At 41.1% G+C, this 12,234-nt stretch overlaps 1 protein-coding gene across 1 annotated transcript in view; it reads left to right on the top strand.

Moving 5' to 3' along the window:
* The window catches only part of pdzd8 (PDZ domain containing 8), a 46,738-nt gene extending 38,217 nt beyond the window's left edge, over positions 1–8,521 (top strand). The window contains exons 4-5 of the mRNA XM_053436061.1: positions 2,893–3,055; positions 3,256–8,521. Coding sequence (XP_053292036.1) covers positions 2,893–3,055; positions 3,256–5,612 — 2,520 coding nt within the window. The 3' untranslated portion in view covers positions 5,613–8,521. The remainder of the gene's footprint in view (positions 1–2,892; positions 3,056–3,255) is intronic.
* Positions 8,522–12,234: the final 3,713 nt, after the last annotated feature.

Genomic DNA, 12,234 nt, shown 5'->3' on the forward strand with positions numbered 1-12,234 from the left:
CACACACACACACACACACACACACACACACACACACACACACACACACACACACACACACACACACAGACACAGACACACACGTTGTCATAGGTCACCTTTTGGGACTTTAAATAGATTTTATATTAATTTCCGAATGACCTATTCTAACCATAAACACTATTTCTCTAACCCTAAACTTAATAAAAATCACTTTATTGACACTTTACACTTGATCAAAACATCTGCCTTTCCCCAGTACCCTGGTTTTTAGTCTGAAATTTGTCCCCAAACATAGCCTATGGCAGAAATGTGCACACAAACACACTCACAAACATACATCAATGGTGAATCAGAGGCTCTTAGTAAGAAAAGAGTAATCACTTTTACAAGTCTTTAAAAAATGTGTCTAGTCACTGGGTTGAAAGACCTACCTCATCCCTCATCAATGCTGCTAAAAACTTTAATCTTGATGATGTTTTCCTACACCTGAGATCTTTTGCACTTCTGTCCGTCCTGGGAGAGTTTTCTGCATATTTTTACCCTAGCTTGCAGCGTTAGCTCACTGTTGCTACCCGTCAGACATCTAAGTGGCCGCATAAACATGCCGATCGTCGAGGCGGAGACCCCCGGGCGTCGGCGCCGTCTCCCCGGGGAGAGGGTGGAGCGCTAGCCGGGGCGCCTGGCCGTCTCGATCCCCGGAGCCGGTGAGATGATGATGGTGGGGGGTGGTCCAAGGCCATGTAGCGAGACTCCCTACATGGGCATGGTTGGAACTTTACGTATTTTTCGGTCGCAATCCCATTCGACGCCATCTAGCGTATCGTTTCTGAAATAGAGGAACCACGACAAATCGCGGGAGTTGTTTTTTTCCAGAGTTTTTAGGAACGGTAGACATGCCAGATACCCAAATTAACATGTAGAAGCACTACAAAAGTGGAATTTTCATAATACGTCCCCTTTAATAAAACTCTTCACTCTAACCAATTTTCTTGTATTTAGAGATTTCTCTTATTTTTAAAGTGCTATAAATAGTTCTTCCAAGGGAAAGACTTAACTTACCTTTACTTAAGAATCATGATGCATTAATCTGAAGGATTGGAAGCACTATGGTATAAAATTCCTTTTACTCTGTTAACATTTCTGTGTTTGAAACTTGCCAACAAATGGAGGAGAGCAGGTTCTTTAGCATTTTGGTTGTCAGTTATGATAATGATCCAGCTTTGCCATCTTGTATAGATCATCTGTTTATTCGAGGCCAGCCTTAACTCAATCACTGCCCGTCTACCAGAACCCGTTACAAATGACAGCAAGGGAAATTACAGTCATTCATCTCTGTCAACCCACATCATGTCTGCCCCTCTTCTCTCTCTGTTGAATCAGACACTCATACCATCTTCTCCTCCACCTCATTTAGCTGTTTCCCTGTACCTGGAAAGATTCCACCATAGGTCTCCAGTACGCTGACAGTCTCCACCAATCACTGCTAAAATCACATGGAACACAAACCCAGATGATCAACAGCATAGGAGTTGGAAATGTCACTATACTGTACAGTCATTTGACTAACGGCCTGTCAGGCATGAAGCAGGTCACCTCCGCATCACAACAGGTGTGTTGTGGGATATGTGACTTGGACTGTGTGCAGTGGCTGTTATTAAGGCAGCCGGGGGTGGAGGTTTAATTGCAGCTCTCTCCTCTCCTACAGAATTGCCCCTCTCAGTTTGAGTCTCCCGTTAAAGTGCTGGAGGCAGATGTCAGTGAAGCTGTTGAAGCATTTGTCAGCTTCAGTTTTTTTCTTCATTCTTTTGCATCTAGACCAAACAAATTGCAGTCCCTGTGAGTTATAGATGTTCAACATTTAGAATATAAACAGCAGTGAACACATTGGTTATTTGTTTACCTTTTTGTTGTTGTCTTGTAAACATGATAGGTTTTCATTCAGTGCTACTCACCAAAATGCATTGTTCGTAAAAGGAATGCAAACTGTGTATGTTCTGGAATGGAGCTCACTTTACTGAGATTAGGGTAAATGAGAACCATTATTAATGCTATGATACACTGATCCTCCAGGTAACAAATACAGTATTAACAAACAAACACAACTTTCTTCAGCACAGCATGCTTTATTCACCAACCATATGTGACAATACCCTGATTTACAAAATGAAGTTTCTTACTCTTATACTCCAAAAAATAGCCATATGTATAAGTCATTAATTATAATTTCCCTTATAAGTACAATTTAATTCTGTGATCTAATAAGGTTGTTCATCAATATAGTTTTCTATACTTGCCACCTATTTTTTGAAAATGTTTCAAAACACAGTATATTAAAAATTATTCCTAATCAATATGTATGATTCAAAACCAGGGTTATCAATAAATATTGAAAGATATTTTTAAAGGTACAAAAAATTGGTTTAAAAGAAAGTTTCTGTTTAATTATCTTGACTGTCTGACTTTATTTGGTTGTTTGTTGTCAGGATTAAACACAAATTACAAAAATCGATTTCCATGAACTTTTTTGGCTGGCTGGGGCAAGACCCCCAAAGAAGATCACATAACATTTTGGTGCAGCTTCAGATCAGGGGTCAGACCCAGGAGTATATATTTTGTCATTTTCTTTAACATTGCAAGACATTTTTCACCAAATTACTTAGACTCAAACATATCATTCCCCTAAACATACCAGATTTTTCTCATCCCGACCCATGATTTATAATTTTAAATTAATGAAAATGACCAAGATCAAATGCAGAGCAAACATAGCCTCTTTGGTGGATGTCTTATTCTTGCACAAAACAATACTACCAGCTGTTGCATGAAATAGATGCATATGTTGACTATAACCTCTATTACAAATGCTAGTGTTTATTGCTCAGTTTTTGTCTTATCACCTGTACACATCAGACGGAGGTTATCAAGGGGCTATGTGGCAGCGTTGGGATGACCTTCAGGCATGTTCCTGCCACTGAGGGGGACGCAGTCCACGTCAGCATTGAGACGGTCACAGCCAACTCTCCTGCATCCACAGCAGATCTGCAGAGGGGCGATCGCCTCATTGCCATTGGAGGTATGACATGTCAACACATCAATAATAAGTTGATATCATAAGCTTTTTTTTTTTTAATACATAGTTGGTACAACATATCTTTAAAACCACCAGATGTGGTTATAAATATCGTTTTACATTGTATAAATACTTTTTAACACTGTCATTTATCTCTTTATACTATCGATTGAAAACCCTCTCACTGTTGTTTCTGTTGACAGGTGTCAAAGTGACATCCTCAGTTCAAGTACCCAAACTGTTGAAGCAGGCTGGAGACAGGGTAGTGGTCCTTTATGAGAGACCGGTTCGTCACCAGACTTCCTCTTTGGGAAGCTTAGGAACTCTTCAGGAAGGCTTTGGGCAGCTCGAAGAAACCGGTTTTATCCCTCAGCCAGGTGGCTATGAGGAGGACCCAGCCCCCATCACCACCCTTTCTGACATATCCGATGGCAAAGACATGGACTCTGAGTTTGAAGAGTTGATTGTGGACTCCAAACCTAGTCAGACTGGTAGCCCTCACAGTACCACAAATACCAGTGAAACTAAGGAGGATTTCTTACTTACAGTAAACCAAAGCCCCAAAAGGACTGTGGCCAACTTGGCCTCCAAGCCCCTTGGTTCCATATCACCCATTCTAAACCGCAAGCTTAACCTGGTGGGTCTTCAGTCACCATTAAAGCCTCATCCCAAAGAATCACCAAAGCCCTCACCACATAAGACCAGTAGTGATCCAAGTGAGGGTCTGCAGCGCCCCACTGTTCCTCCCCCACCTCCTCCCTCTCGCCCTCCAGTGCCGCCAAGACCTCAGATAAGGTTGACAACAGCCTCTTCAGAAACCAGTCTTTTTGAAAGTGTCGATTCTGCTACAACTTCTAATGCAACTGTTGCTCCTATAGTGACTGCCGCTAGTAGTGCTTCTGAAAAATCTCCAGAAAAGGTTCCTCTCACTGGAGCCAATGAGGAGAAGGCTGGCACAGAGAAAGTATGTGTCAAACAGGCTGACACAAAGCAGTCCACTAAGCCAAACGAGTCCACTGATGAGCTGCCAGCCCTTCCCACTGCAACCAGCTGTAGCAAGGCTGATCAAGCAAAGGAAAAAGCTTCAGAGAGCTCGTGCAGCACACGAGACAGTCTAGAAGACCACTCCATTTGGGAATCTCCAGAAACCATGTTTCGTAATCAGACAGCACGCTGGCCCAAAGCCTCAATGGTGTTTGATGTAGAGAGCAATCACAAGTACCTTAATGTGGCCCTGTGGTGCAAAGATCCCTTTAAGCTGGGTAGTTTGTTGTGTCTGGGTCATGTGAGTCTCCGACTGGAGCATGTAGCCCTGGAATGTATGGCCACATCTTCAGCAGAGTACCAGAGCCCCTTTAGGCTTGGGCCTCCAGAGCCCAGAGCCAATGTCAGCCGCACTGCACTACGAAGTCTCGGCACCCACAAGGGCTTCAATGAAAAGCTGTGTTATGGAGATGTGACCCTGAACTTCTGCTATTTAGCTGAGGGTGACTTTGAATTTCCAGGGGGTCTGGTAGAAAAAGAGCGAGAGGGAAGTCTTCTTGATGAAGATTTAAAGGAGAGGGAGAGGGAACATATCCCTTCAACACCACGGGATGACTTGGCCTTTGGCACCATGCAGTTGGTAGAGGTTCGTCACAACTTCCAGGACACACAGTTCCAGAACCCCACCTGGTGTGAATACTGCAAGAAGAAGGTTTGGACCAAGGCAGCCTCTCAGTGTATGATCTGCGCCTATGTTTGCCACAAGAAGTGCCAGGACAAGTGCCTCTCTGAAAATCCCTTCTGTGTGGCAGCAACTGAACGTCGTGGAGCTGACCCTGAAGCCAAATCCACCATTACCCGGGCAACTGGACTAACGCGCCATATCATCAACACCAGCTCCCGCCTGCTTAATCTGCGGCAGGTACCTAAGACTCGGCTAGTTGAGCAGGTGGTTGATGTGGTGCCTGGAGCGGTGGAACCCTCACCCAAGCATACACCCAACACTTCAGACAATGAGAGCAGTGATACTGAGACCTACACCAGTGGTGCCAGCCCCTCAAAGCAGCCCGTCAGCTGTGCTGGTAGCAGTAAACTTGTACGCAAGGAAGGAGGGCTGGATGACAGTGTGTTCATAGCTGTGAAGGAGATAGGGCGGGACCTGTACCGGGGGCTGCCCACAGATGAGCGCTCCCAGAAGCTTGAGTTGATGCTGGATAAACTGCAGCAGGAAATTGACCAGGAGCTGGAGCACAATAACGCCCTTATGCTAGAGGACAAAGAGGCCACAGATGCCCGTCGCAAAAACCTTATTGGTACTGCCCTGGCCAAGTCTGGGGAGAGACTGCAGGCCCTTACCTTGCTAATGATCCATTACCGGGCTGGGATTGAAGACCTAGAGTCGGTGGAGAGCACCTCTCCTTCAGAGCAGCAAGGTTTTAAAGGAAAAGGAGAAGGCCTAGAAGACGAAGCCTTGATGGGGACAGAGGTCTATGACAGTGACATCGGCAGCCCAGTGGAGGTGCAACTGCTAGATGACATTACCGAGGAGCAGATCTGTGTGGAAGCACTCCACTAAATAAGACTAGAGAAATAAATAAGAGGAACATGCTCTGTGCACCTTTCCTTCTATCAAACAGTATCCTTTTGGACAGGAATTGCAGCAGTCAGTTTTAAATATTGGGGTTGTGAGGTCCAGTTTTTGATCCACTTCATTTTTACATGAAAGATATGATAGGAAAATGAATTTTCTCCCAAATAATTCATGGTAATCCTGTCATTGATGTTTTGATTTGCACAGTGTAATGCAGTCCCCATGCTTTCCATGTGTCTCTGGGGTTTAAAAGGGAAACTTGAAAGCTACACTTATCTGCCCTCAGTAGTGCTGCACATTAATCCTTCAGTTTAGTTTTTCTCTGCAAAAGGTCATTGTAACAATTTGATTTGGTTTGCTTTCTTGTCTGTAACTGCTTTGGCATAAGGACTTGGGACTATGTGCACATTTATGTGCTGCTAGTTTGAATTATCTTCATTTTGGAGAAATAGTATGTATTTAATATTTGTTGATATGAAGGTGAAATATTGGAGTCAATATCAATGTGAACACTACTAAGGGAAAGTAGGTTTACACATCCACCTCTGTGTTTGTCTAATTACCCTGCAAGCAGTCATACATATCTTTTGCTTTGAGCACTGTTTACCGTAATATATTTGGATTTTAGAAGTGACTTTCCCTGCTCAAAAGCTCTTTGTGATTTCAGCATGATTATAAGTAAAACCTAATATATAATTTGCCTCTTTCTGTTGATTTATTTGTTTGTCTTAGTAAGGCCAAACATGTTGTTACCCATAGTTCCTTCCTTCATAGTTTCCTTTGAAGGATGAAGACATTTTATTTTTTGGGGTTCTATTTCTTTTCTAATATGTATGTATGGTTTTCTCTTGACAGGTTACATTCTGTTCAGATTACCAGATGAGATGAGAAAGGCACAGAATTGCCTCTTTTTCATTGATTGTTACCAAGGATCTCTCATGATGTTGAAATTGTTGATGTTGAAATGTTGAAACATTTGTTTATTTACCTGCTTGAATGTGTTTTCTTTCTATGCTTGTTGGAACAAATGTTGATCTGAAACCCTTGTTGTGATAAAAGATTGCTTTGTCCTAACAGCTGCAATTGGGTTTACATTGGGGCTAAGGGTTGGGGTCAGGCATTTACTTGGTATGTTAAGCGGCTACTTCAAGGAGCTGTGATGTTAAGTGGTGCTCTTGTGGCTTTGTGAGTTGTTTTCATACCCAAATGAACGTATGTTTCTGTTTTTGTTTCTATACAACTGTTTGGCACCACTTTCCCTTGTTTTCCAGCAAAACCATCAATCAAGCATTGATGTAGCCTATTACAATAATCTATCAGCACTATCTACTGCTCCCAAAATGCCTTGCTGTTCATCCTGTACACCCTTACAGAGCAACTGGAAAACAATTGCTTGTCAAGACGTTATATGTTACTTCTGTGTATCTCAAGGAAACATCTATCCTAAACCACTGACAAATTTCTGAATCTATTCTGTTGAAGATGTTCTTTTCTTTCTTTCTTTATTCTGATGGTTATCTTGCCAATCAGTGCCACATCAGATATTTCCAGCACAGCAAATACAATTGAGTTTGATTGGGTTTAAATAAACAGGTTGAGTTTAGGAGCTTTCTCTAAATATGAACAAGGATCAGAACATCAGAATTGCGGCGTTCAACAAATTGTCAGGGTGAACTCATAGTAGACAGAAGTGTAGTGCCAATGTTTGACAGAAAGCGATGTGCTGTTCAGAACAAAAACAGCCAGTCAAATATAACGGATGATTAGCTTGAAGGCTGACCATAATCTCCAACCCTGAATAACAGTAAATATTACCAGAATGCATAGAAAATCATTAAGCATTTATCATTGCAGCAGCCTATGCCCTGTGAGTTGAGATAAATTTAGATGTCAACTAATGGTATAAGAGAAGTAATGAGCCAGACTTGAGCCTTGATCATACTTGGTGGACTTCACTCCAGTGGCAGGTTTGCAGAAGAGGACACGTTTCACACATGTACACAAGAAAACATAATTTTAGCCCTCTGGACAGTGAGAAGATGAGCTGCTTTGTTCGGCCGAACAACATAAGAAATTCCCCAAAACGGTGAATGACTGCAATGACACGCGAAAGGATGCGGAATACAGTACAAACATCATGACATGCATACATTGCAGTACACAGTTATCCAATTCACTTTTCTGGCGCATGCACAGTCTGCGTGCTTGCTGTGTGAACAGTCTGTGTAGTGTCATATTTTGGGTCGCATGCAGATCAGATAGGGCACACGCGAACCTTGGCTGACTCGGGCAGATTGCAAATCTTTTTGTGGGCACCCAGATACAGAATGCATGAATTGGCCTTTAGTGGACACAAAGGACTATTTCATGCGATTTTTAGTATATTCGATATGTTGCTCATGTAGATATTGGCTTTTCAGCTGCTATTGTCAATCTCTCTCTGTCACTGTATATTCAGATTTTTGTGCAATATTTTTGTAGGAAATGAAACTGGTAATCTGCAATGAATCCCAATGTCTGTGATTGTTCTTCTTTTTCTCTGAAAGTGTGTAGTTGATATGCCCATCATCCTTAACCTGATGTTGGCGCCCAATGGAAATCTGAGAGGAGTTCACACTGTAAACCCGTCTTAGCCTGAGAAGCACTGCTATTGCTGCTGCTGTTGTTTCAATGTGCTCTTCCACGGAACTCATAATCATATGCTTCTGCCACCCATCCCCCAGTCCTAACCTTTGAAACTGCACCCGCTGTACGCTTGTCCTCCACAGCTTTCAGCAGGTCGACATGGTGTTTGTTTCTTTTTGTGTACGTGAGGGATGTAGTACAGCTTTCAAGGAGGCTCATGTGATGAAGCTTTATTGTCCATAACCCAAATAAACAAGCTCAAAATGGTTGCTATCGCTCTGCTTTGTGGTTTAATCAGTTCACACAGAAGAACTTTGAAGGCACAATCTGTGATCCAAATGTAAACCAACAAATATCAAAGCACAAGATTTCCACCTTCTGTTGCAACCAGACTGAATGATGGAACGATTAACACTAACACCAGACAAGCAGAAAGTTAAAGGTTTATTTAAACAAACCAATTCCAGCCTGTATTTTAAATTGAAACTCAAATCATATATGTAATCATACCTCTTATGACTGTGGAAAGGTTACTGAGTTGATGAAAGATAGTTTAAACCAAGGTCTTTCCCAGCAGAAATCTGCAAACCAACAACAGAGCATTTATTTATAAATGTACTCAGTTTTTTTTTGTGTCGCATGAGTTGTGTAAAAACTACCTTGACAACCATGCAGCTGACAACTTATGGCTCATTTGTGCATTTCTGTGGGTGTATGCGGGACACCATTCAATTTACTAGTGTAAAAACTATCACTCAAACAGCTAAGAAAAATAGGAAAATAACCAAACTTTTCCTAATATCTGAGCACATCGGATTTGAAGAACCTAGAAGAGCAACATGACAACAGAAGATACTATGTGTCTGTACCAACATTGCTGTAAGAAGCAGTGTTGTCTGGGTTTTTACTGAAGAGGGAGAGGATGGAAGGCATTGTGTGATCATCCGCAAAGTAATTGAAGCCCAGTGTTGAGATGGACAGGCTGATTACAGTGTGTCTGCTCCCACATTTCCCCTTCATGGTAACTCATTCTGCTGTCTTCCACCACCCAGTATACAGACAATCAATGTGAGTATTTCTGTTACCAAACTATGAAGAATGCTCTCTCCTCGCTGTTTGACATTTTCAGGCTTACCTATACAGTACATGTTACTGCTCTGCTCACTGCACGTCAATAATGGGAAATAGCATTTAGAATAACAGACGGCTAAATGCACCATAGGGTAATGGTGCTGAAAATCCATCTGTCTATAATCAGTTTTGATGAAGTCATCTCTGAGAAGAAGAAAAAACATTTTCTGAGCGTACCACATTTAATAGATGATATGGCATTCTCACAAGTAAGGAGAAAATAAACAGTAACATCCAATTAATGACAAACATGTAGTTACATGGACACACATATGTCCATTACCCAGCAACCCAAAAAATAAAACTCCATATGTAAATCATAAAAAGCGGATTTGGATGAGTACCGGTTCAAATCAATGCAGGAACCATTACAGTATGATCATGATTTCACCACTTCAGATCCATTATAGTCAAGTACAGTGTTTCACAGCCCATCAGCAGGTTTATGAGGACACTGAACATCTGAACATTACAGTATATTATTAACACATGGGACATCAAGAGTCTTTGAAAGTTGTCCTTTAAAGTACAATAAATCAGTTTAGTAGACATTTTTTTAAAGCATTTCTGAGAAGCAGAGCTGTACCAGACACTATTACATTATATTCCATCTATCCATCAAAGGTTGTCAGGGAAATCTCTTAGGCTGACATTATATCGGGCGTTGGTACAACAACGTGCCTTAAAATTGGACTTTCAGCCATTTGCTTACAAGTTGTGGTTTAACTTTAACTGAATAGTGATTTGAAAAATAAATTTGGGTTTACATTAAATTCTCTCACCTCTCTCTGTTGTTGTTGCCCCATTAGAATGTTTAGGCAGGTATAAAGCTTATATAATTTGACTTGACTTCAAAATATAGGAACACCAGTCACCCCATTTCCTTTTACTGTCCATTTGAAAAAGCAGTTAACTGTCCAGTTATTCAGGAGACTTTCCTGATTGTACAAGAAGTGCAATAACATAAATATTGAAGGCATGATGAATATATATATATATATATATATATATATATTAAGTATTTTAGAAAAAGCTGTTGAGGAATATGTATTTTGAGATACTTGCTTATGTCGACTCTATTGTCACAAGAGAGAAAATGATATGCAAAAAGTGTTATTTTCCCAAATCCATGACAGACAGGAGTAGTTAGACTGAAGGACACGATCAACACCTGTGGCCTTGACAGAACAGGAGGCAACCAATGGCATCAACTGTGTTCAACTGATCTATAAGGGGGATATTAGTCTTTCAGTAAACATCCGGTCAGAAATCAGTCACATCTAATATGATAGAAAACATAGAATACAATGTGCTTAAATCATTATTGATTCCAGTGTGACATTTTCAAAAGACCAACAATTAGGAAGATAATGAGGATTAGAATACTGGTGTTGTTTGAGAGGCTGTGCCTCACCACCAACAATAACAAAACTGTGGTGGAAACCATGAATCATTTTCGTATTCATTATTTTTAATATTTATTTGACGTTAAGATTGATACCTCTCTGGTTTACAGCATGTAGCTTAGCATAAAGACTGCAGGGAAAGGAGGGAGCTCGGTCCAGCCGTGGACCCTCTGTCCTCAGGTTTTCACACCTTGGTTTTTCAGCAGATGAAATGAGAGACATATAATGTGTTAATTAGGGAGTTTTGGATGTGCATGGAGGTCAATTTGTATCTATCAGTTGTTCCCCCTGCTTCCACTCTTTATGTTATCCTAGGCTCAGCTGAGCAGCTGCTAAATTCAGCTAGATATTTTACCAAAAAGGTCGCATACAATTGCTGAATGGACTATATATGTAGCCATCAGTTTGTGGGTATATCCATCGAGCTGTCAATCAAATGTAGCTCAGGTATCCACGGACAGAGTTAAAGTGGATTACACTGCAAGAGAAGTTTCTATAAACGTTTATAAACCTTTTTTTGTGTCATGACTCTGAGTATTTAAATCCATTTACCACCACGCTGAATTCAAGCTGACTACAGATGCTGTCATCCGTGACAGAGCAAGCTACAATCTTTTCAGAGACACATTTTCCTTCGCCTGCACCTGCAGCGACATAAGGTGAAGACAGAGGTTTTAATCCACTGTATGTAATCAACCAATTCATTCATTATTCAACCAAAACAACTAATTGTAAATCCCTATGGGAGAACTTTGGCACAAAGACCCACTTAATTAACAATTGGCACAGCAATGCTGAGCAGTAGTATACAGAGACATGGTTTGCAGAAAGCTGTGAACTGAGAGTGCATCCACACATAATGATAGTGTATTCCGATATCAATGAGTGGCCTGCAAAACTATCAGTTATTTGATTCAGCCATGTACGAACTTAATACTAACAACAGGCTTGCAATACTCAAATGTTAAAGTATGAGAAACGCATCCGGGTACAATTTGAAACGTTTAGGAAACAGGGTGAAAACTCGACACATTTCCATTGGACACATGACAGATGTGCTGTGAACGATGCTCCAGCCGAACATGCATGCAAATTCTCAAAGCTGGTGTTCAAACAATCCCCTCATCCCAGCAGTTGATACTGTGGCTGACTGTGGACATCGCACAATAGTAAAGGCTTTAGAAGGTAAAAAGAAGAGACACTCATCAGCCGTCTACAACACACATTATAAATCCATTTGCACAGCAGTCATGTCATACTCACCACTATGCTGCTCAAATTTTTTGTTTGTCTCTATTTCTTTTCATAACCATCTATTAATTCTTGTCTTCCCACTTCTTCCGCACGAATGCCTGAATTTTGTTTTTCACTTTGTTCATTTTACGATAAGGTGAATAAAAGAAACGGGAACAATTCTCTGAAGCTTAACATCGACTGAGAAAACA

The sequence above is a fragment of the Pleuronectes platessa genome, chromosome 12 (genome assembly GCF_947347685.1).
Source record: "Pleuronectes platessa chromosome 12, fPlePla1.1, whole genome shotgun sequence".
Taxonomy (NCBI): Eukaryota; Metazoa; Chordata; class Actinopteri; order Pleuronectiformes; family Pleuronectidae; genus Pleuronectes; species Pleuronectes platessa.